Below are 26,535 nucleotides of genomic sequence, written 5' to 3'. Positions count from 1 at the left end.
GCCCATGCCTGGATTATGTAGCGCGTTCCAATTTTTCACTAATCGGGTTCTGGAGAATTTCATCGATATGGTAAAGACCAGGACCATGGCTGGGCTTCACACAAAAGTCCTCTGGAAGGAGGGACGGATTGAACCACTGCTCGAGCACTTTTCAGATGTGTTGAAAACAGTGCTCAAATAATTTAGGATCCTACAACCAATGAGTACAAGAAAACGGTGTAGTAAGAAAATGACCAGCAGCAATTTACTGAAAAAATGTTTTTAACAGGTCCACTTAGCATATACAGCCATGCCAATAAATGTACAATTTACATCTGCGTACACAGTTCAATACTAACAGAATCGTTTTAACAAAAACTAGTGCAAGTCATTGTTTTACATTATTCACATACTCTTTTTTTTTGTACATTTTTTGTTTTCCTTTCAAGTTGAACTGTACACCAAGGAAATAATCATATATTTAAAAAAATACACATTTAGACACATTTACAGTACTCTTCCATTAGTTCTAAGCTGTACAATTAGGACTTTGACTAGCTTCTGAATGTCTCTTCCTTTTTGTTTACATTGCATGGAGAAGCTTCCAAAAGCAGCAAGGGGGAGAACTTTCAACTTTCAACCAACCTGGATGTCGCCCAGATGAAAAGGTCACTTCAGTAATACATGTTCTTATCCCACCAACCTGAAATGCACATGCGGGGAAAAATGAGCCATTAGGCACTGATGAGAAACCTTTTTAAGTAAAACATTACCTCTATTTTTTTGTCATTCCTTTTATCCCACCCATTTATAGCCTGGGTCATTGCTGCATGAGTCCTTGGGCCAGAAGGCAGCAGACAGTGGCTCCCTCCAGAGCCTATTAGGGACATGGTTGATGATGGCTGGTTCCCTCTCCCTTCCCTAGAGAGCCCCTACCGGCCTAAGGAGCAGAAGCTGGAGCCAGGAATCAATATCAGGTGTCCCGCAATACTATGAACTTTTTTTTTTAGCTTCTTCTAAGAGTACTTTGTACATTAACAGCAAGAAATTAGCATTTTAGTGTTTGCGTTATGCTACTTACTTCCTGGGTATCGTCTGATGAACAGCTTACGTATTTCATCATAGAACAGGATGAAAATGGCATAAGGTACAGAAACAAACCAATACTGAACACTGAAAAGAGAGAGCAAGAACTGGTTAAATATAAAAAAAAGAATTAATTAGTTAAGCAAATTGATTTTTACATAGAATTCTGTCCAGCTAATTGCCTTTGTGCCATTTGAATTTCCTCTACCTAAATTTAATTTCAAGTACACTGTTTTAGTAATCTTATATTTTGGTTTTATGCCCTCAGTAGGGATGTACATTCATTTAAATTGAATGGTAATATGAAACAAATTGGGCTTTTTTGTTTTGGTTCTTTTACCATGAAACAAATGCACTATCCCCACAAAAATCCTAAAAATCTTTGGGTTTATTTGTTTCATATAATAGAATTAACCATTCTATGCTAATAATACGCATTATTTGTGAGTAGTACACTACTATTTGCAAATATTGTGCACTATTTTTGAACAGTATGCACTATTTTCCAAAACAAATAAAAACTAAGGAAAAAAAAGCCTGCAGAATGGAAAAAAAAATAAAAAATGATCCAAAAACAAATAAAAGAATCCAAACCAAAAACAATTTCCTTACACAACCCTTGCCCTCAGTATTATAGCTTTATACTAGCAGCTAGTATCCTTTTCCCTCCATTGCTCATGCTCCTTTAATGCCTTCTCTGTTCCTGGTAAGCTTTTCTTCTTGAATATCTTTTCTTGGGTGTGAATTTTCAAAGGAGTTATGTGCATAAAAGTATAATATATTGTGCAAAAGTAGCTTGTACTTGCTCATATGCTATTGTATAAACATCAAAAATACGAGTGTAATTTTTGTTTCATGCATGAATTTATCTGTGCAAAACAGGGGAGATCTAGGGGTGTTCCAGAGAAGGGCCAAGAGGAATGCGTTTTACAAGAGATTTACGCAAATACATTAGGCAACATATTTGCGCAGTTTTACACCTGCTAATTATCTAGCGCAAATGATATCAGACTCGTCTACTATTATTTATTTCAGTTTATATAATGCCTTTACAGAGGCCCAACAGTTTACAATAATACTTGCATAATTCAATTTAAAACAACCAAAAATTGACAAACAAAGCATCAACCAGTATCACAACAAAAAAGTTCCTAGTCCTTATGAATGCAATCAAAAGCAAACCTGAAAGGGTAGGTCTGCAAGACAACCTTAAAAGTCTTTGTGCATTAACTCATCAGATGCAAGCCCTGGGGGAATGGTGTTCCAAAGGGCAGGAGAAGCAATTGAGAACACCCTTTCTCTCATTTCCACTTAGACGTGTCCGTCGAATGGAAGGCATGTCTAAGAGTCTTCGCTGCAAAGATCGCAGAGCCCAAGATGGATTATATGCAGTATATGAATCAGAGTATTTGCCCATGGTAGTGACTCCATTGCCATCAATTTGTGAACCAGCATTAGGGTTTTCTCTAATAAACCTTTAAGCAATCAGTAACCAATGGAGATCTCTCAGCACTGGGGAAATGTGGACTCTCATGGGTCTAGTTATGGGTGGAGGTCTGGATGAATTGGGGGGAGTTCAGGGTGAAGTACTAGGAGGGTCAGCATGAACTGGAGATGGTCTGGGTGAAATGGTGGAGGTATCGCCAAACTGGTGATTTCAATTACATTGACGTTTTAAAATATACCAACTTTCATGTATAAAACAGGATTTTATGTGAGCAAGTTATATTTTTTTCAAGCATAAAATATATGCACATATGTTTATAAAATAGGTAGAGAAAGTATGTGCTTTAAATGCATTGCAGGTATATGCATATAACCAAACATGTTGACTCTTGCCTACATACTATCCTTCTCATAGTGCCCTTTCCTCCGGTATATGTCACCCACAAACCTTGTTGCCTGTATCTGTTCACTGTTTCTTCTCCCACTGCCTGTCAGTCATATTAGTTTGCCATTTCTGCTGTTCTTTCAAAATGTAAGAGCATATATTTACTGAGGAAAAAGCTGAACTCACCGAAGAGGTACAAACTTTAAGGCATAGGGCATTCCAGGGCAGTAAGAGAGAAATACGGAAATTATCAACTGTGATGCTAGACCGATAAAGATGACCTTATTCCTGTAGGAAAGCAGAGAGAAGATTGTTTGTTACAGTTATCTGGAGAATTCCATCATTCACACTGAAAAGCTGGGCGTGCATCAAAATCGGGAGGTGTGCATGTCCTACATGCGTGCACGCCCTCCTGATTATAAAAGCTGCCCCCATGTGCGCACAAGTCCCGATATGTGAATCTCTCACATCGGATAAAGAAAGAAAGAGGGCAGAATGTGGGCAGTGGCATGCGGGGCATGGGCATTCTGAGGTGGGGCCTAGAGATGTGCATGCAAATACCTCTGGCACCTGAGCGCAAGCCCAGGTATATTTGAACGCAAATTTATTTCTGCTATGGAAGGAGGTGTAAGTCTTAATAAAATTATTTCCAGGCATTTCTGAAGTACTTGAGGGCACTGGGTTAACTGGGGGGGGGGGGGAGTGCAGGCTAAAGAACAGGGGGAGTCTTGAAGATCTAGCTCTAGACTGGGCAAACTGATAGATGAACTGGTGAAACTGGTCATGGCATGGACCTGCACCTATTATAAAATTCCTTGACGTATGCAGCTCAAACCTGACTTTAATCAGCTGTGCGCACACACTTGTAAAATTAGGGGCATATATACGCGTGTGTGCGCGCAGGATATAAAATGGCACTGGCCACGCACCCGCACACACGTGTATATGTGTGCCTGAGTGACCGTTTGAAAGTTACTGTCATAGTGAATGACCTTCAATGCCAAGAGCATGAAGAATTTTGCAAGACAGAAAAAGGAAGGGAAGAACAGGTAGATGGGACAAGGAAAGAATGAAAATAGTCCCTATTAGCCCAGAGCAAAAATATCTGAAAAGAGACTAACTGAACAAACATCGAGCAGAAAACCCTCTGGAAACTTTGTTGAAATGCCCAGCTTATGCTTCATTACTCACGTGAAAACTCCCTGTTGGAAGACAGAGTTCCTACGGGTTCTCCTCATGATCAGATCCGCCATTTGCTCAACCACAATACTGATGAAAAAGGCAGTATAAACAGTCCACTCCAGATACTGGCGCTGACTAAATGTCTGTAATGAGTAAGAGTCCCATCAATCATTGTTAGCATGAATTTATTAGAAAACTATTTCTAAGGGCCAGCTTGATGGCTTAGTGGCAGTGCTGTGCTCTGCCATGTGGAGGGGCTTGGGTTCAGGTTCTCTGCTCCCCTGGTTGGCCGGGGCTAGGGATAAGGCAGAGGTGGCAGTGTTTACAGCTCCTGGTGGGAAAGAGTGAGCCATAGTCATTGGGCATGGGCAATGACAACACCGAGCGGCTGGATAAAGGGCCCATGGTTCTAAGGTTCCAGACAGAACTCTGGTGCATGTCCCCTGATTGAAGAGTGCCCCTGAAATGACTGAATTATAGAAAGCTGAGCTTTAAAATAGAGAAACAAATCCCTGGGTAGTTACAAATGAAGGCTTGTGATTTCAGATGCCAGCCCTGGTTCCAATAGAGCTGGAAGTCCAAAAGAGAAAGGGAAAATTGCTGGGTCAAAAAAAAAAAAATGAATTCATTCTTTACCGAGAAGTTGATGCACGGAATAGTATCAGGATTGTAACAGTAGATGTTAATCCTGTGTTAGAAAGTGCATGTAGGGAAGAGCTATTTAAATCAACAGGTTTCTTTTTATGTACTTATTGAAAAGTCAATTTATGTCTTGTTTGGAAAAATACTAGAAAGATAACATGAATGGCTTTGAAATAAAATATAACAGAGCGAGTTTTTCTTTCCTTATGGTGAGCCATTACCATTTACAGGCAATTACGGTAGGGCTAACTCGGATATTTATGTGAGCACCTGCCATCTGTTTGCTAGGGCTTTGGGGCCACCTTTCGGTAGGGGCTCCCAACGGAATCACAGCTGGCTAGAGTTAGACAAAATTTCACTTGCAACTTTGTCTTAATCCAGCCAGCTAAAATGTAGCCAGTTAGATTTAAGTCAGCTATCGTTGCACATAAGGATAGCCAGCTAACTTGCAGTCTAGCACCAAAAATTAGCACTAGGGATCCAGGACCTCTCAAAATTTGAGCAGTTAAATTTAGTCTTTCAGTTGAGTTGACCTAGCTTAAACTGCAGATCTAGCTACCTAACTTCATAGATAAGTTAGTTGACTTTGAATCTTTACCCCTTAATGTCCTGGAAAAGCTTAATACTGGCAGTCTAATTGGCTAATTCAGACTATTTCAGTGGTTAATGCTCTAGGCCCGAAAGGCATTACTATAAGGGGTTATTATGAACTGATTACTTGTTGTTACTGTGTTTTAGTTTTATGTAATTGTAGTTGCTTTTATGCATTTCTGAGATATTATGTTAATCTGACTATGGACATTTCTAGTAAATCACTACAAACTTTTGGAGTGTCTGTGGCTGAGAAATGTTTAAAATAAATAAATAAAATGTATAAATGATTGCACACAAGATTGGATATGGGGTCTAAATGTTTAGTGAGTTCCAAGTGTTCTCATTCTCTCCAATGTAAGTACTGGATGGACCCCTTCTCTTACCCATTCCTGTCCATAGCTGTCCTGGACTTCTTGGTCATTAATATCTTCCCACTGCACACGCAAACCTAATAGCGTGTATGGCAGGAAGCCTTGTTGTGCCAAAACGGTAAAATAATTCAGAAACGCTCCAATAGACTGTATAATTCCTACAAAAGAACAAAACGGAGAAAGAGACTTTAAGTTGGGCTCATGTAGTAAGTGCAATCTTAAAAACAAGATGATGAGTCTGGAGAGACTAGTTATTAGGAAAGCACAAGGAGGTTATGCATTGCCTTTGATGGAAACGTGGATTTCATTTTAATGGATACAAGAGGTCAGTGTTTATGACCTCTTCTAGCCTTCAGATTTCAGGCAAAACAATTGTTTTCCCATGCAGTAGTAGATCAAATGAGTTATGGTTTGGAAATTCTGATTTTTTTTTTATCAGCCATAAGAAACTTGCTGGGCAGATAGGATGGGCCAGTTGGTCCTTTTCTGCCATCATTACTGTGTCCTCTGATTCATGCCCCGAAACGTCCATGCCCCACCCAGACCGTGCCACGCCTCTTTTTGAAAACTTTAAAGATGTGCGCACTGCGGAAGATACGTGCGTATCCGGGCAGCTTTTAAAATCCGCTCGGCGCATGCAAGCCCAATTTATTTGTGCATCCCCTAATTAATATGCATGCCAGGCTTCTAAAATTCACCGTTAAGTATCTTGATTATCTTTTAAAACTAGAAAAAAACAAAATCAGCATTTCAAGAGTCAGAGAGCAGAAAAGAAAACACATTAACCATGGATCACAATCCAAAATATTTTTAAAAAATCAGCCTGTGCCTTGTGGATGCATTCAAACGCCAAATGATGCATTTATTTTTAGATTGGGTACTGAGCAAATGAAAATATTGGGGCAGATTTTCAAAGGGATACGCGCGTAACCCCCGAAAAGCTGCCCCTTGCACCCCATGCGTGCGCCGAGCCTATCTTGCATAGGCTCGGTGGCGCACGCAAGCCCCGGGACGCGTGTAAGTCCTGGGGCTTTCCTGGGGGGGCTTGTCAGGGGCGTTCTGGGGGCATGGCTGTGGCCTCCGGACCGGAACATGACGCGCTGGCAGCCGGCCGGCGCGCGCAAGTTACGCCTGCCTTGGGCAGGCGTAACTTGTAAAATAAAGGTGGGGGGGAATTAGTTTGAGCTGGGGGGTGGGTTAGATAGGGGAAGGGAGGGGAAGGTGGGGGGGCCAGAAGTTAAGTTCCCTCCGAGGCCGGTCCGATTTTGGAGCGGCTTGGGAGGGAACGGAGGATGGCTGCGCAGCTCGACGCGCGCAGGCTGCCGATTTTGCGCAGCCTTGCGCAGCACCGCCCCACCCACTCCCCCGTCCTTTTTTGCAAGCCCCAGGAATTACACACATCCCGGGGCTTTATGCGCGTCACCGGGCCTTTTGAAAATAGACCCGGCGCGCATAACCCTTTTAAAATGCGGCCCATACTGTATATTTTTATGCATTTCGATACTGCGACTCCTGAATAACTTTAAACAACTGCACGTGATGGCATATATCGCATATATAGCCATATATAGATTTACAATAGTATTTTATAACCTGTGCATATCACATATGTATATATTTTAAAATACGTGAGCCTCTACCCTGCAACATACTTGTGTATGCATGCTTATGCGTGAATACATGCGATGCATTGAAAAATTGTACATTTCCTACCTGTTTGAAAAATCTACGCATGTATATTTTACACATTAAAATAAAGTAGGACTGATTCTCACAAATCTCAATTTATATTCATAAGTTGGAATATTTTAAAACATGCATGGAATTGATATTGCCAGTTTTATCAATTACTCCACCAGTTCACCCAGTCCTTCTCTAAGTCAGCCAAACCCTTCCAATTCTTCAGTCTGAAATCCCCTCAGTTCACCCAGACCTTCCACCCAGCCACTAATATACAATAAACAAGTTTAATATCACGTACACAAGATAATTAGCAGGTATAAAATGACACAGGTAAGTTGACATATCTACATGCGCGTCTTTTAAAATAGCAATTTACGCATGTAAATGTTGACCCCACCCTGGAATACCCCTAGACTATCCCCTTTTTTTCATGCATATGTGCAGATGTGAAAACAAAAATACATGCATATGTTTGATGTTTATAAAATAGCATGTATATGAGCAGATGCTACTTGCACGCATATATGCTAATGCTAATTTTTATGCATGCAACTCTGAAAATTCACCCCATAATTTGCAAAGTTTCCTTAAGGAGAAATGTTATTAATCATAGATTTAAAATCTTCTGATACGTGGGACTTGTAAGAACATAAGAACAAGCCATACTGGGTCAGACCAAGGGTCCATCAAGCAAAGCATCCTGTTTCAAACAGTGGCCAATCCAGGCCATGAGAACCTGGCAAGAACCCAAAAACTGTCTATTCCATGTTACTGTTGCTAGTAATAGCAGTGGCTACTTTCCAAGTCAACTTAATTAATAGTAGGTAATGGACTTCTCCTCCAAGAACTTATCCAATCCTTTTTTAAATACAGCAACACTAACTGCACTAACCACATCCTCTGGCAACAAATTCCAGAGTTTAATTGTGTGTTGAGTGAAAAAGAACTTTCTCCGATTAGTTTTAAATATGCCACATGCTAACTTCGTGGAGTGCCCCCTAGACCTCTCATGATTTTAAACACCTCTTTCACATCCCCCTTCAGCTGTCTCTTCTCCAAGCTGAAAAGTCCTAACCTCTTTAGTCTTTCCTCATAGGGGAGCTGTTCCAATCCCTTTATCATTTTGGTCACCCTTCTCTGTACCTTCTCCATCGCAACTATATCTTTTTGAGATGCAGCGACCAGAATTGTACATAGTATTCAAGGTGTGATCGCACCATGGAGCAATACAGAGGCATTATGACATTTTCCGTTTTATTCACCATTCCCTTTCTAATAATTCCCAACATTCTGTTTGCTTTTTTGACTGCTGCAGCACACTGAACTGACGATTTCAATGTGTTGTCCACTATGATGCCTAGATCTCTTTCTTGGGTAGTAGCACCTAATATGGAACCTAACATTGTGTAACTATAGCATGGGTTATTTTTCCCTATATGCATCACCTTGCACTTAATCCACATAAAATTTCATCTGCCATTTCGATGCCCAATTTTCCAGTTTCACAAGGTCTTCCTGCAATTTATCACAATCTGCTTGTGATTTAACTATTCTGAACAATTTTGTATCATCTGCAAATTTGATTACATCACTCGTCGTATTTCTTTCCAAATCATTTATAAATATATTGAAATGTAAGGGTCCCAATACAGATCCCTGAGGCACTCCACTGCCCACTCCCTTCCACTGAGAAAATTGCCCATTTAATCCTACTCTCTGTTTCCTGTCTTTTAGCCAGTTTTGTAATCCACGAAAGGACATCGCCACCTATCCCATGACTTTTTACTTTTCCTAGAAGCCTCTCATGAGGAACTTTGTCAAACGCCTTCTGAAAATCCAAATACACTACATCTACTGGTTCATCTTTATCTATTTGTTTATTAACTCCTTCAAAAACGTGAAGCAGATTTCTGAGGCAAGACTTGCCTTGGGAAAAGCCATGCTGACTTTGTTCAATTAAACCATGTCTTTCTATATGTTCTGTGATTTTGATATTTAGAACATTTTCCACTATTTTTCCTGGCACTGAAGTCAGGTTAACTGGTCTGTAGTTTCCTGGATCACCCCTGGAGCCCTTTTTAAATATTGGGGTTATATTAGCCACCCTCCAGTCTTCAGGTACAATGGATGATTTTAAAGATAGGTTACAAATTTTTACTAATAGGTATGAAATTTCATTTTTTAGTTCATTCAGAACCCTGGGGTGTATACCATCTGGTCCAGGTGATTTACTGCTCTTCAGTTTGTCAATCAGGCCTATCACATCTTCTAGGTTCACCATGATTTGGTTCACACCATCTGAATCATTACCCATGAAAATCTTCTCCGGTACGGGTATCTCCCCAACATCCTCTTCAGTAAACACCAAAGCAAAGAAATCATTTAATCTTTCCACGATGGCCTTATCTTCTCTAAGTGCCCCTTTAACCTCTCGATCATCTAATGGTCCAACTGACTCCCTCACAGGTTTTTTGCTTCAGATATATTTTAAAATGTTTTTACTGTGAGAGTTTGCCTCTACGGCCAACTTCTTTTCAAATTCTCTCTTAGCCTGTCTTATCAATGTCTTACATTTAACTTGCCAATGCTTATGCATTATCCTATTTTCTTCTGTTGGATCCTTCTTCCAATTTTTGAATGAAGATCTTTTGGATAAAATAGCTTCTTTCACCTCCCCTTTTAACCATGCTGGTAATCGTTTTGCCTTCCTTCCACCTTTCTAAATGACTTGTAATTGAAATGCTGGTAGGAATCTTTTCTTGCTTGCAACTATTAGAATGTGATGATATTTAGGGGAATCCTGACTTTATTCCTCCTATTATGTGTTTTATTTTATTGATGTATCATTGCTGCATTTTATGGCATATTATTTATGTACTATTATTAGCATAAAATAAAGTTTGAAGAACTGATTGATGCATCAAAGAGAGTTGTTTTAATGGATAAAGCAGTTCTAAATCAAACATGCCATATTCAAAGCAATTGTCACGTGTTGTTCAGATCTGATAATGAATGTTTCAAGACCTCTGAATATGGAGATACAATTGTACAATGAGGAGATAAGGGGCCTTCTACAAATGATGCCACACTATTTTAGCATAAAATCAACCTCCACCCCCACCCCTCATCACACTTTGTCACAAATTTCCAAACCCCCTTTCAACTTAGAACCCCCCTCATCACAAAATTAGTAACCCTCTCCTCCCCATTGGATCATGACATCATTTATGGACAGCCCCTAAAATGCAACTTTTTCAAACTATTTGACCTGCATTCATGGTTATGTTATAACGTTTTGTCAAGGGGATCTCATCAACTATGTTCCACTTGAGAGACTTCTTGTTTACAAAAAACAAATACCTCTCCTCCCCACCACTTCTGGAAGCCCCCTTCCAGCACATTAGTTTAACAATGTTCATTATTAAAATGACCCAACCTATTATACTTCGAATGCTTCCTGTGCTAATGCCTATACTACTAATTTTCTATTGTTGGAAATAGAATAACAAAGGGAAATGCTTTAAATAATTCATTGAACAGGAGATAGACTTGGGAAGGTTGAAAGCCTCCTAGTGCTGTAATTCAGCAGAATATTTCAGACTGTGTTGGCACCAGCTGGATCTACTCAATCCAGATTAAGAGTTCAACTCACCAATCTGTAAGTAGGCATACAAGGCGAGCTCCTGATTAACCAGCCTATCTATGTTCTTGCGTCGAGGCTTCCTGTTCATGATGTCACGTTCGGCTTTTTCATATGCAAATGCCACAGATGGAATCTGTGAGGCAAATGAAAACAATGTACAAATTATCCTGTAGTCCTGTAGAACATCATTAATATATTCAAATTGTACATTCTAAATCCTAAAATATCAAAAGGTCAAAAATATTTTTATTAGAATCCTTGAAACTATATTTTTGTAATAGCTAAACACGAATGCGTACTATACCTGGCTAAATTAAACCTCTCTACCTCTGAACTAGTTAATCTAATGGTGTTATTTCTCAGCAAAATACAAGGATACTTAGAGGATACACTTTAGGATTAGAACTTGTATTGGGCAAAGCATGAGAATTCATCTGGAGGATAAAGTAGATAATGTGATAACAGTTTGAGATTTTGTGCCCAGTAAGAGCTAGCATTCTCTGTTTCACATGGTGAAATACTATCAATTCCCTTACATAATACAGGGGTAGTTTTAAGACTGTTCACCTAAATGCAAGGTCAGTGGATATTCTTTACCCATGGGCTTTCCACTAATTTTCAAAGTGAACGTATGCACATGCTTTCACTTTGAAACTTACCCCAGGAAAAATGTCTGCAAGTACTTTCAACAGCAAAAATAGATGCTTACTTTTGAAGATTCAGGTATGTGCACAGTTCCAAACTCCCCAGGAATGCCTCTCCCTACTGATGGTAAAAGGGACACACATAGAGGGCCTATGTACATCATTTTACCATTATATAGAGTGGATAGGTTTCTAAAGGCCCATTTTCTAAAAGCACTGTTTTACCCACAGAAATTCTCTGTGTCCATAGAATTCACTACTTTCTGACTAGAAAAAGGCCATAATGCCTGGTTAGATCATATCCTTCTATTCTAGGATTCACAAACACACATATCAGACTCTTCAGCTTACTAACCAGCAACTGAATGAACTACTTACAATATCAGTACCCAGATCAATGAAGAGGATGGTGATTGTGCCAATCGGCAGTGGAACGCTGGCTATGATGTAGATCAGAAAGGGACACAGCTCGGCGATATTCTTTGTCAGGGTGTAGCCAATGGATTTCTTTATGTTATCAAAAATCAAACGACCTACAGCAGAGGAGGGGGAGGGAGAAGGAAAAGGAGTTTATGTAGAAAAATTCTAATATTATGATGAAGTATTTTAGAAGTGAATTGTTTTAATAAGTAGGATCATTCTAAACCATGTTAGAGTTTGCTTCTGAGGGGTATATTATACTGTATAACCTACGGCATATAGGGTTAAAATGAATGAAATAAAACAAAATTTCTTTTTATTTTATGTTATTTTGCATGCTATAATTTTAAAACAATGAAGATCAATTTTAAATGCCCTACACACGCATTAGCTGGGAGATATGTGCATGTATCGGGCCGGCGCACACTGCGCAGATCTTAAATAGCATGTGAGTATGCGTGTATCTCCCAGTTCACACACCAATTGGGAAGTAAAAAAGGGGCGGGGAATGGGCAGAGTCTGAGAAGGACATGGGCGCTTCAGGTCTGTAACCTAAAGTATGCGCATAAGTATTGATGCACACAAGCACCCACCAGGTCCCCTACCACATAACTTTACTTCTGCTATGGATGGCATGTAATTTTAAAAATAAAAAAGTTAGGGCTAGTCAGTGGGGTTTGAAGGATTGGGACTAATAGGGTAAAAGAGAGGCTATCTAGCTAGGGGAGTTAGGAAGCCCTAACCTTTACTGGGGCAAACTGGGAATAAACTGAAGAAACAAGTATTTGCACCAATGCATGTGCCTAGTAAAATTCCCCCACTTACGTGGTAGAGGTGGCATTAACATGTGTCCATATAAAATTGTGCATATAGCTGATTTTACAACATATGCGCAGCTGTTTAAAAGTTACCATCATGAGGTGGAGGAGAGGACCATTGCCTGTGGATATTTACCTGAATTTCTACAATTGTGAATACCGGGGGTATGGTTATCCTCCTTGCCCCAACGGCACAGAGACTTGCTTCTGCCCCCTGACGTCATCAGGGAGGGTCCCAAGCGAGGGACTTTAAAAATGGAGCCATAGCGGCGCGCAGCTGACGCCGGCGTGCTGCCTAAGGGGCACGCGGCTTTGTTTTGAATTCTTGAAAACTTGAAACTTGGTCCTGAGTGCTCCTCCACCGAAAAAGTGAGTAATTTTGGTTTCATAAGTACAATAAGAGGGTGTCTCTCTCTAGCGCCTCTGTAGTATATAAGATTCTCCGATTTGAATTTAAAGAAAGTATTGCAAGAAACCCTATTTACTGTTGCTTAAACACATGCCTCATATGAAACAAAAGGGTAGGGTGAGGCTAGCTACTTCTGCAATTACCATGCCCTTACCTTCTCAAACAATTATTGATGGGGTTTTTGCTCCAACCTATGTATCTACCCCAGGTGCGTCTGCTGGGAGGACGGATGAGGAGCACACCCAAACTCCTTTTGTCACTCAAATATCTCTTAGCCCTGGGGCTCCTGAGACTCCCTCACCACCTATGAGCTCCCACATCCAGGCACAGAGCTGGAGGGTAGACCCAATTAATTTGGAGTCTACACCAGTAGCAGAAGCTGTTACTGAGTCTTCAACAGAGGGAGCTAAAGTTGGAGAAAAAGAAGGAAGGAAGTTAATCCCAATAACTTAAAGAATGGTGAGGAACTGGCAAATGAATCTGCAAAGATTACTATGATTTGCCAGGATGGAGGAATGAGAGAGCTTCCAACTCTGAGGAAGATAAAACCACAGGAAGTTACCTTGGGAACTGTATGGGAAGCCTTAATGACAATACAGAACTCAATAGCCTCTCTTATACAGGCTATAAATAAATCTCAAAATAAAATACAAGAGATTGAGCCAAAGTTGGATATCTTTGAGGTTAAGATAAAAGAACTAGAAGTTAAATCTTCTTCTATTCAGGAAATACAGACAAAGATGATACATGAAGAAAATGTTATTTCGAAGAAGATAGAGAATTTAGAAAATTCTGCCAGATATCATAACCTATGGGTTTTAAATTTTCCGAAGGTTAAATTAATCTCTCCTCGAGAACAATTTAAGAAATATCTGGTTGAAAATCTGCAATTCTCTAAAGAATCATTACCATCTATTTCTAACATCTATTTTGTAACAACTATGAAGAAAGATCAGAGGATTATGACTGAACCAGCATTGGGAACAGATATTAACTTAACTTCCTTTTTAGAAACAACAGAAGACCAGATTGAATACCGAGGAACCCTCTTGGTGACCTTTGTGTTATCAATGGACAGAGACTCTGTGTTGAACCTGTTCTTTCATAATAGGAATAAATTATACTTGGGTTGTAAAATCTGGGGTTTCCCAGATTTAACTAGATCTACTCAAGTTCGAAGGAGGAAATTTCTTGATATGAGTCAAGAAGTTAAGCATTTGGGGGCTACAATGTCATTAGATATCCTTGTAAATGTATGATTTATTTGAATAACTCACGATATATTTTCTTTGAGCCATCTCAGTTAAGGTTTTTCTTAGATAACCAGGGATCTGGCAGCAATCTAATTCAACCAACTCAGGATAATTTGGAATAAGGTTACTTTCTTTTTTCTTTTTCCATAAGTTAATGTAATGTTCCAGTTTGATTAGAATCTTATATACTTACCTGTTTAAAGATTAATAATAAGAATAGGGTATAGACTGGGATTATAATGAGAAAAAATGAGAAAGTAATTACTTCTATTATGTTAAACCTGGAATACCTTTTCTGTTTTATATGTGGAAAATGCATAAATAAAAAATAAAAATAAAAAAGTTACCGTCATGGCTTATTTGTAATATTGCTCTATTCTTGAATAAACATGGGAGTCAAATTTCAGCATGGATTTTCCCATTCATTTCTTCTGGCTAGACTTACGTGAACGTTGGAAAATTGTGTAATATTTTACCTTCTTCCACTCCGGTGACAATGGAGGCAAAATTATCATCGAGCAAGATCATGTCGGCTGCATTTTTAGCTGCATCAGATCCTGCAATACCCATTGCAATTCCAATATCTGCCTTCTTTAGCGCTGGGGAGTCATTGACCCCATCACCCGTCACAGCAACAACAGCATTCTGAGGGCGACACGCAACAGAGCAAATGTGACGTAAGGAAGACAGACCACCTATCTCAAGAACGGCCAAAGCAGGGAGATGATAAATACTCTTGCTTTCCACATTGGGAGAACCGAGATATACATAGGCTCCACATGACTGTCTTTGTGAAATAAGGAAAATTAACATAAATGTATTTAAAAGGAATGAAGGAAATTGGGGGGAGGAGTAAACTGATATGAAGACAGAATGGGCTAACTTGTCTTCTACATGATCAGAGAGATTGACTTGAGGTATGGTCATCAATATATAAGTAAAACATTCTATAGTGATGAATGACTTAGGTTTCACAGAAGCAATTTATGCTTTATATTGAATTGTTGCTTAGGCCAGCTGATTTCTGAAATAGATATAATGCCCCATGTATTTAAAAAACTAATGGATATCACCTGACAGGTTTTCCCACTGAGAGAGGAAGATATCACATCAATGATGCTTTAATATGCGACTAAAGAAAAACTAAGGTACCTATAAAAATAGATGCCTTCTGAAATCCAATTTAAAGGCTTTAAACGCACGTGTGCTCATACAAATACACAAATGCACCGTTAAGAGAACATATATAAAAAGGTTATTGAAATTGGTATTCTACTCACCTGTCTTTGGCAGCCTTCCACTATAATTAGTTTCTGTTGAGGAGAGGTTCGTGCAAAGACAATCTCGGAATGATGGATCAAGATTTCATCCAACTCTTCCTCTCCCAGATCCTTTAGTTCTCCTCCGTTTATTACGGCTGCTTTTGCATCCCTGTGGACATCATACAAAATGATGCCTTCTTCATCTTGCATACACAACACTTGCAAACTTAGGGCCTCCTTTGCTAAGCATTTTTCCATAGACACAGAATGGGGGAAAAGCTTGAGTAAATCAGACCCATAGATGCTTAATTGCCTGACACTTTCGTCAAGATCTATTTCTTTTTTTTTTTTTTCAATTTAAAGTTTATTAGCTTTTCAAACAAGGGAAGAACACACCCATTAGGACAAACCATCTAATCAACATCTGTACACACATATCATGAAATACAGTTCACATGCCAAACAGATATTCAGCATAAACCATGTGGGTAGTACCCTCAAATTCCCTCCCCCCCCCCCCCCCACCCTTCCAGGAAGCCAAGCTTAAGTACATTAACTAGAGCCACCGTGAGAAAGAAAACAATGAACACAAAAGAAAAGGAAAGAAAGAAACAAACGACCTCAGCAAGATCAAAATAGTAACAAATTAGGGTGAACAGGAGTTCTATGCCCAATTTCCACCATGTCTGCCGTACAACTGACATAGTCCGGATAAAAACAAAAAACAAAAAATCACTGCTCCGCTTGTTTTTTTTCCCATTGCAAAAAGGGAGACCATGTGTTCCGGAACCTAGACAAGGAATCATGTAATTCCGCGGTGATAGCTGCCATTTTACAGTAATAATGTATTTTATGCTGTATTATTGCTAATGACGGTGTAAGATCCTGTTTCCAATAACTGGCTATGGTTAATCTGGTGGCAATAAAGACTTGATGACAAAAAGCGATGTGTGCTTTATTCATAGGCTTGTGTGGAAGTAAAAGCAGCATAAAGCCAGGATCAAAGAGGCCCTGCACATCTAAGACCTGTCCTAGCCACTGTGCCACAAGTCTCCACAAAGGGGATATCTTATCACAAGACCACCAGGTGTGGAAGAAAGTGCCAGTCTGCCCACATCCTCTCCAGCATTTATCACTCAAACGAGGATATCGTTTATGTAGAGTACTGGGGGTGAGGTGCCATCTAGTGATAAGCTTATAGCAATTTTCCTGCAATGTGGTAGACACTGAACACTTGTGAGCTGCGGTGAAAATTTGTGTCCAAGAATCAGAGCTAATGGGATAACCCAAGTCCGCCTCCCAGTGGGCCATATATGGGAAAGTTTGGGTAATAGGGTTCAGTAATAAGTTATATAGTTTAGATATCATCCCCCTTTTCTTGTCAACAGACTCACAAAAATGTTCAAAAAGTGTGTTTCCTCGCGCCAAATCCTTAGCGATAAGAGGTGTCCGTAAAAAGTGCAGCAGTTGGCTACCGGCCAAAAAATCCTGTCTAGGTATATGATATCTAGCTTGTAAATCCGCCCATGTCATAAGTATGCCACCGCTAAGCAGATCCCCCATCTTAATAATCCCCTGACGGTGCCAATTTTGAAATGAGTTATTGTCCTGTCCCGCAGGAAAGAGGGAGTTATTATAAAGGCGAGTCGAATAGAAATACGACCTGTCGCCAACAAGGCGTCCCTTCCATTTATTCCACAGTTTAAGAGTGGTGCCCAAGGAGATAGGCACTTCCCGTATAGGAGGCCAAGTATCGCGAGGTTGCCAGAAAAGTATTTTAAGAGGGCATCCCCCTAGTAGGGATTCCTCAAATTTAACCCATTGCTTGATATAGCACCTTCTATGCGTATCAGGGATAGCAGCAAGCTGCGCCGCCACATAGTAATACTCTATATTGGGAACCCCCAATCCTCCCCGTATCCATGGTTGTTGCAAGATCCGCCGGGCCACCCTAGGGGGTCGTCTCCTCCAGATGAAGTCAAATAAGATCTTTTGCCAGGACCGTAGTATAGCACTACTAATAAATATAGGTAGCGTGTTAAAGAGGTATAAGAATTTAGGTAAAATATTCATCTTAACTATTGCTACTCTTCCCACCCAAGAAAAAAAATCCCTATCCCATTTCTGAATATCCTTTTTTACTCTATCCACCAGTGGTTTATAATTCAATTGAAATAATTGTTGAAGGTCAGGACCAATCTGGACGCCAAGGTACTTAAGGGAGTTATGTACTACCTTGAACGGATATGTCTGTTTTATTGTCAATATAACAGCGGGGTCTGCCGACACATTCAGTAATTCGGTCTTGTCCAGATTGATTTTAAACCCGGAGACTGCGCTGAAGGAAGTAATCTCATCTGTAACACCCCTTAAAGAGACCAGAGGATTGGTGAGTGTCAAGAGAATGTCGTCGGCAAACAACGACATTTTCAAATCACTGTTTCCAACAGTCACCCCTTCAACCTGGTTAGACGCTCGAATCCGGGTGGTAAAAGGCTCTAGGAAAAGCGCAAATAGGAGAGGCGATAGAGGGCACCCCTGCCTAGTCCCTCTCTGCACAGGGAAAAGATCACCATACCGACCATTCACCTTTATCCTAGCCCCTGGATTATGATATAAACATTTTATCCATCCCAAAAAGCGCTCACCAAAGCCCATTTTAGTTAAAGTAGCAAACAGAAAGTCCCAATGGACAAGATCAAACGCCTTTTCGGCATCCACCGCTAGTAGAACGAGAGGCGTTTGCTCTTGTTTAGCCCACCACAATATATCAATCACTTTGCGAACATTATCGGCTGCCATTCTTTGAGGTATGAACCCCACCTGATCCTTATGGACTAACTGTCCGAGGATAACATTTAAGCGATTTGCCAAGGCCTTAGCAAACAATTTAAGATCAATGTTCAGTAAAGATATGGGTCGGTAGGACCCACACTGAGTTGGGTCTCGGCCTGGTTTGGCAATAACTGTAATTCCCGCAACGTTGGAATGAGGTGGAAGATGGACGTCATCGGATAAGCTGTTGTAATAGTCCACCAGGGGTTCCATGATCTGTGCTTGGCATTGTTTATAAAACAGTCCCGTGAAACCATCAAGTCCCGGTGATTTCCCACTTTTCAGATCCTTAATAGCAGTTTGAATTTCAATCGCTGTGATCGGCTCATCCAAGAAAGCCCGCTGGTCATCCGTCAAAGCCGTCAATGTAATGGGTGACAGATAATTTTGGATGTCCTCATGTGTAATATGACTGGCCTTACTATATAGCTTAGAATAAAAGTCCGTGAAACACCGTCGGATATCATTGCTGGAGGTGTGGAGCTTACCATGTCCATCTTGGATTTTTGCTATAGTATTTAAGAGCTGACGTTGCTTGAGTTTCCTCGCTAATAGTCGTCCTGCTTTATTATTGCCCTCGAAGTGTCTCTGCTTGAGGCGCTCCAGATCATGCGCGATCTGCGTAGAATCTAGGATGTGCAGTTCCGATCGGGCGGCCTGGATTCGTTTCAAAAGTACCGAAGCGAGAGAGCCAGCATGTTGACGCGATAGCGAGGAGATAACCTGGAGCAATTCAGACCGCCTCTTATCTCGCTGCTTTTTTAACGCTGCAGCTAGTCCGATAAGTCTGCCCCTAATGACCATTTTGGAGCATTCCCATACGGAGCCGGCGTTGGGTACCGACCCCCTGTTGATTTCAAAGTATTCTTGCAAGGCTGCCTGCATGGAAGGAAGGTGTTCCTTTGATTTCAGAAGCTCATCTCTAAGCCGCCAAAAACGTATACCAGGGTCGGAATCATTAAGGTCCAGTATTGTCCACACCGGTGCGTGGTCAGACCACGTGATTGCGCCTATGTCAGTGTCAACCACCAAATTTTGTAAGTGTTTGTCAATGAGAAAATAGTCCAAACGAGAATACATATTATGGGGGTTTGAGTAAAAGGTGTAGGTACGTTCGGTAGGATGTCGTTGTCTCCATATGTCAACTAAACTCCATTTGTTCATCAGGAGAGACAGCTGAGAAGAGGCTTTCCATCCTCCTGCAGTTTGCCGATTAGATGTATCCAGCCTCGGATTGCGCACTAGATTATAGTCACCTCCCCATATGATTGATCCTTCAACAAAAGCCAACAATTTCTCCTGGACATCATGTAAGAAATGGTCTTGGCCTACATTAGGCGCATAAATATTGACAATGGTTAAAGTCTTGTGAGCACAGAGTATTTTAAGAAACAGGAAACGGCCCAGGGGATCAGCCAAGGAGTCCTTCACAGTAAAAGTCACCGTATTAGCAATCAGAATGCCCACTCCAGCATACTTGGAGTTCTTGGTACTAGCTGCCAGAAATAGAGTCGAATAGTTCTGCAAGCGCAAAAGATGTTCATGTCATTTTCGGAGGTGAGTTTCCTGGATAAGGGCAATATCAACCTGATGGTATAATAAATCTCGAGCTAACAGTTGGCGCTTTGCAGGGGAATTTAGGCCTTTGACGTTTAGTGACCAAAATTTTAAAGCCATGAGTCATCCGGTAGGTCCTCCTGTTTAGCCCCCCAACAGAAAAAGAAAAAGAAGAAATCAAGCATTGCTAGAGAAAGCATATCTCTGCTGAGTCGGTGTTCTTTCTGTAGTGGCTCGTATATGAATGATATTTCTTCCCATCCCAAACCCAAAACATATGTATCCGCCATTTGGATACCTCCCAGATCAGGGGTCGTAGTCACCTACGGTAAGGCCGCCCCCCTAGCGGCGTATAGTAACAAACAAAAAGTAAAAATGAAGTAAAGCCTTGCTGTAGAACAGTAGAGTCCATTTGACACCCAGCTACAGATGATCAGGCGTTGCAGAAAAAAAAGTAATCCATGTGGATTAGCGCAGTTTCAGATCAGCGCACCGATGATTGTAACGAAGAGCCTGAGGGCCCTCTCTGGCGTTCCAATCGCCAAGAGTCACCAGCCCTTTGCCACCTAGGGGTACTAGACAATTTCCCTGTACGAGTCAGGTTAGGAATGGCAGAAGGTGGTAGCGAAAATTTAGTTTTACGAAAGGCTTCAGCTGCCTCCGCCATGTCTTTGACCCGATGAGTGACCCCATCAACCATGAACAGTAAGCTGAAAGGAAAAGTCCAGCGGTATCGAATGTTATTTTCCTGGAGTACCATAGTAGCCGGTCGCAGGTCAAAGCGTTTTCGCATAGTAGAGGCTGCCAAATCATTGAAAATATTCAATTTATGAGTTTCCCAAATCCACTCTTTTTGTTTCCTGGCGGCCGTATAAAGGAGAGATTTTTCCTGGAAAGTCTGAAGGCAGGTTAAAATGTCTCTGGGTTTTTCAGTGTTACGGGGCCCTTGTACCCTGTGCGCCCGTTCAATATGAAGGATCGCAGCGTTCTCCGCCGATTCTCCTTCTCCCCCGGCTTCCGATTGCAGGATACTGCGAAAGATTCGAGTCACCACTTCTACGCAGTTCGAATACTCAGGGAGTTCAGGGACACCCCTGATGCGGATATTATTGCGGCGGGACCTATTTTCAAGGTCCTCGACCTTTTCATGTAAGATGTTAATAGTGGCCTGAGTCTGCTTCGAGTCGCCCGCCATTTTATGCAGATCCTCCTCATGCTGTTCAACACGGATATCTAATTCATCCACTCTGTGTCCCACCGCAGCCAGCTCTTCTCTTACCTCGGAGATAGATGTTAACAAATCTTGTTTATGCTGCTTAAGATCGCGCCTGAGGTCTATGAACCATTCTCTGAGCTCCGTCCGGGTGGTAAGTTCGGCAAAGGACACAGGCGCCGCGTGCTCACAATCGAGCCCCGAGGTTTCACTCACGGCCTGCTCCGCCAGCATGTCCGCGACATTATCAGCTGATTTGGCATAGGAAAATTGCGTTAAATCAAGGTTTCTACGTTTCGATGCCATCTCTTCCTTATCAGGCTGGGTGCCTAGGTGTTAGTCGTTCGGAGATCTTAAAAGATCATATAAAAAAGGCTTTAAGCAAAAAACGCCGCAGGGAGCTCTCGCTTCAGGCGACCATTCCCGGCGGTGACGTCAGCGCGCCCCCAAGATCTATTTCTTTTTTATATAAATATTTTGAGCATGGAGGACTGTGCAAATATATGTTTCAAAATTTTAATGAGGAGACATAATTGCATAATATATATTTATAGTAAAAGTGTGCTCAATCAGTCTCTTAGCAGTCTCTGATAGACTTAGTAAATCTTCTTATTACTCCTTGCTATGAATCTCCAAAAATGAATTGTTATACTTGTGTACAGAAATCAAATCATTCCATAAGGATTCGGTATTGTTTTTCTTTCTGTGAATGTTTTCACCATTGGATTTAATACAGCAAAACTAGAGATCAAGTAAGCTCTGCAGTATCAAGAAAAAATGAGTAGACTGGATGGGCCATTATAGTCTATGTTCTACACAAAGAGGTCAATTTTAAAAGCATAGCTTGCTCAAAAATGCCCATATATCTGCATATGTGGGCCACGTGCAAGTAACGCAGATTTTAAAAAGCTGCAATTTACATACGTATGTATATCCATGAGTGTGTGAAAAATAAGGGGGTGGGAAGGGGCAGGCCATGGCCGAGGCATGAGCATTCTGGGGCGGAGTCAACACTTGAGCACTTAACTCCATATATTAAAACCAATAACCGCAGCGTGTGTAGCCTAGAAATCTGCGTAATTTTATTGCTGCTCCTGATGAGGAGCATCTGTAGATCTTGAATTTTAGCGTTTATAGGACAGGGTGAAAGGTCCAGATCAACTGGGCAGCGTGCAGAATGAAGAACGAGAGGGTCTGAAAGACCTCGATATTAACTGGACAAACTGGTTGACTAACTGAAAAACTGGGAATGTGCCTCACGCAATCCTGTTGTAAAATCCACCTACATATGTGCGTAAAAGCCGACTAAGTCCAATGGCAGACACGTGTGCTAGCTTTCTGCAAGTAAACGTTTAAAATGAAGAGCATACTTATGCACGGTTGGTGTATTTTAAAACATATGTGTGCAAGAGTGCGCGTGATTTAAAATTCCAGTGTATCTTCGCTTGCACACCAATATAAGTGTGCTATGGGCACACACGTGCTAGTTTTAAAATTAGCCTGTATATGAGAGTAACTTTAAAAACAAGCTCGTGCTTGCCCATATATGTGTGTGCATGTGGGCGTGCGGCAACATGTGCAGGAATCTTGTGTACACGCACATGTTATAAAACAGGCCTAGGGCATGCATGTATGCTCCTAATTTTAAGCATGGACGTTCACAGCTGGGAGTTGTCGGCCTTTGCATGCACAAGTGAGGATATTTTATAACATGCACGTGTGAAGGAAATGACAGTTTAACCAGTTTGCCCAGGCTATATGTAGATCATCAAGACCCCCCCCGGCTCATTAGCTTGTACCTCTCAAGCACTTCATATGTGGCTAAAAATATTTTTATGCAGATTTACAACTGACCAATAGCAGAAGTAAATTTGTGCAGGAATGCACCGGTCATGCACTGCATTGGTTTTGCTACATATGTGTATATCTCTTGGCCCCGCAATAGAACGTGCTTGACCGGTCCTCATTCCACCCCTGTTTTACAGCATGTGAGATAGTCACGCATCTGACTTGTGCGCATAGGTGGCAGGTTTATAAAATTGGTTGGACATGCACATGTGCTAGAGGGGCTCGCATCTCTTTTAAAATTTATCTTTAACTGTTCAGTGCAAAATGTGTGCAAATCATTAAAATCTGGAGAATGTTTTTAGAAAAAGACAAAAGTGCAAGAGTAAAATGCCTACTGGAAATGTGAAAACTGAGAATTGTCAAATTCTCACTTTGATGTTACTGGGTTTCCTATTTTATTTCTTTATATTCCTCCTTTCAGACACTTCAAAATGGATTACATCCAGGTACCGTAGTGTTTTTAAGAGGAAAATAGTATAATATTATCACATTTTGAATTGGTATGATATTTCTCAATCCCTAATTAAGGGACCGGGATACTGAAGTGCACTGATGCTATTATCAGCGTTGATGTGAATTACATGCCTGCGCTAACTATTGCAAGTGGTTAGCACACATAACTAGCTTGTAAACATTTTAACATGAAACCTATGCTAATGAGCTCATGAGATGTCAGACTATGCAAATTAGGCTCATTCCCAATTAGTGCAGCAAAAAAAGTCCGCTTGTTAAAATGCGCAAAATGCATTAAAGCAAACTTAACTGCACCTTGGGAGAGGTGTAGTTGTTTTTGTGATACTGTTCACATGAAAAACATGTGCATACTTTACCGACAGCAGTGACATTCTTCATTTGCACTGACTGGTAATATGAGTGTTGAACATACCACATTTCCATATTGGCAGTTGATGGGCCCTATTTTAGAACAGTGTAAGTATGCTTTTAAATATAAATATAACTCACAAAATGATGCTTTTTTTTTTTTTTTTTGCTAAAACACATAAAACTATGATTATAAAGGGGGAAACTCTATGACAAGAGAGAGCTAGGTTACTCTGAGAGGTGAGTTTTAATAGGCGATGTGAGAGCGTCCTCTTATTCTTTGTGTTCTTACCTCTTATTGACCTGCTCAACAGCAATGTTAAGGCGCTTGGCAATGTCTTCAACAGTCTCATTGCCAGCTGAGATGATACCCACGCTCTTGGCAATGGCTTTTGCTGTGATAGGGTGATCGCCGGTAACCATGATAACCTGATTAAGTAAAAGAAAACCAGCTGAAAATAGAAACTTTAGCCTTAAAACTTTTCAGATCAGATTGAAATATCCACCTGCTTACTACAACGGGCACAATTTTCTCACGCAATTTGGGTAGATCCTAGACATACTGGGGGCGACTTTAAATTTGTGGGGAAATGTTTCCTTGGAAAACTGAATTGGAAAAAGGACCCGCAGAAACGTGCACCTGCTATTTGTGTGGAAACTTTTCACAGCAGAATTTACGTACAGTGTTTTTGAAAGTTAAAAATGTACACATAAACCTTGATGCAAGTTTATGCTTTCTTTTTTCTTTTTTTTTTTACTAACAAAACCCTTTGAAAATTTACTACATAGGGTGGGCAATATTAAAAAAATATATATATATTTACATGGGTAAAACACTATTTAACCTGCATAAATGGCTTTGAATATGGCCCTCCTAGTGCCTAGTCTCCTGAGCCTCCTCCCCTGTAGCCCAACTCTCACCGTTCACGCAGCAGTTCACAGGGACGGTTAAATTCAAACTGGTGAGCGGGTACACATTGGCACATGTGCATCGGTCCGCACCCAGGGACGTGGCCATTTATAACTTGTGTGCTTATATGCGTACGTTATCAAATAGCCTGGTCACGTGCACAGGTGCACCAAATTTTAAGTTGGCGTGGGCATGAATGCACAAATCCCGGATCTGCCGCATAAGTCGCAGGATTTCAAAAGGGGCGTGTACCCACACCATTGCCAGTTTACCATTCCATTCAAAGGTTCGCCCAGTTAACTGCTAGGTCCTCCAAATCCTTTTAGTCTGATAGTTACCCCATATCCTTCAAACCACTCAGAAATGGCTTGATTTTTTTATTTTATAACTTACACGTCATCCATGACAGAAGTAAAGTTAGGTAGCGGGGGACATCTTCGTGTGCTGGGGTGTGTATTTACATGCACATGTCTTGGCCAGGCCCTGAAATGCCCACACCCCTTTTTGGAAACTTTTCAGATGTGCGTGCTGTGGGTTTTACACAAGTATCTGGGTGCTTTTCAGAATACAGTCGGCGCATGCGAGCCTGACTTCTTCATGCATCCCGTAATTGATATGCACCCCGGGCTTTTAAAATTCACCTGTCAGCTAACATCTCACTAAAGGCTCAGCTGATTTTTCCCGTAGTCTTAACCATTTTTCCTTTCTGAATCAGTATTGAACATGAATTATTCAACATTCATGGATCTTACTTTCTCAAACTTAAGTGATTCTTTTTCAGTTTTCCTCACTATTTTTCAGGCCAATGCAGAAAGATGCCTTCAGTGCCTTTTTTAGCACTGGAAATTTAACCCCTAGTTAGAGCTGGAGTTGTTTCCAATGCTATTAGAAAATGGTAAAAAAAAGTTTTAAAAAATAATCAAAATCTCTCTGGGTAAGTGCTGCCAGTCACCGCCACTTACCCAGATAAATACTGATTTATCCATCTATAATGCAGTGGGAAGAAGCCACCAGGTAGCTGCATAAGTCAATACTTACACTGCTATCTGGTGCAGTTTGCTACTTGAATAAACAAAACAAAATAAACAAAGAAAACATTCTTCAGTGCATACCCCTAGTTTCTGGCCATACTCTCAACCACCAAGGTTTACAATTCCCCTGGGTATCAGTTACCAGAGCAGTGAAATGGTTTAAAGCCTACCTTGATTCCAGCATTCCGGCACTTGGTGACTGCATCTGGCACAGTGGAACGAGGTGGATCAATCATAGACAGGAGCCCCACAAAGCAAAGGTTTGAGGTAGGGAAGTTCATGGAATCAGTATCAAATGGATAGGAATCTGGAAACTCATCTTCTGGTAGATATAGATGACAGAAACCTTTAACAAAATAAGCAAAGGCCAATCAGTCAATGCCAGAGACAAAAGGGGGAAAAGAATGCATTGAAAAGTAGCTGTTTATCTTTCCACAAGTTCTAGCCTAGTCATAAGTAGTGATGAGTCATAAGTAGCCCTCTAACCTTCCTCATGGGTACC

At 40.9% G+C, this 26,535-nt stretch overlaps 1 protein-coding gene across 1 annotated transcript in view; it reads right to left on the bottom strand.

Moving 5' to 3' along the window:
• Positions 1-209: 209 nt before the first annotated feature.
• Positions 210-26,535, bottom strand: part of ATP12A (ATPase H+/K+ transporting non-gastric alpha2 subunit) — a 47,527-nt gene continuing 21,201 nt past the window's right edge. Inside the window, exons 13-23 of the mRNA XM_029573133.1 lie at positions 26,204-26,379; positions 24,385-24,521; positions 15,836-15,986; positions 15,032-15,200; positions 12,034-12,188; positions 11,021-11,144; positions 5,698-5,843; positions 4,088-4,221; positions 3,083-3,184; positions 1,061-1,152; positions 210-682 (exon numbers count right to left, since the gene is read on the bottom strand). Coding sequence (XP_029428993.1) covers positions 654-682; positions 1,061-1,152; positions 3,083-3,184; positions 4,088-4,221; positions 5,698-5,843; positions 11,021-11,144; positions 12,034-12,188; positions 15,032-15,200; positions 15,836-15,986; positions 24,385-24,521; positions 26,204-26,379 — 1,415 coding nt within the window. The 3' untranslated portion in view covers positions 210-653. The remainder of the gene's footprint in view (positions 683-1,060; positions 1,153-3,082; positions 3,185-4,087; positions 4,222-5,697; positions 5,844-11,020; positions 11,145-12,033; positions 12,189-15,031; positions 15,201-15,835; positions 15,987-24,384; positions 24,522-26,203; positions 26,380-26,535) is intronic.

Source organism: Rhinatrema bivittatum, chromosome 12 (assembly GCF_901001135.1).
Source record: "Rhinatrema bivittatum chromosome 12, aRhiBiv1.1, whole genome shotgun sequence".
NCBI classification, from domain to species: Eukaryota; Metazoa; Chordata; class Amphibia; order Gymnophiona; family Rhinatrematidae; genus Rhinatrema; species Rhinatrema bivittatum.
Note: the sequence above shows the minus strand (reverse complement) of the source record. Positions and strands in the feature narration are given on the sequence as shown.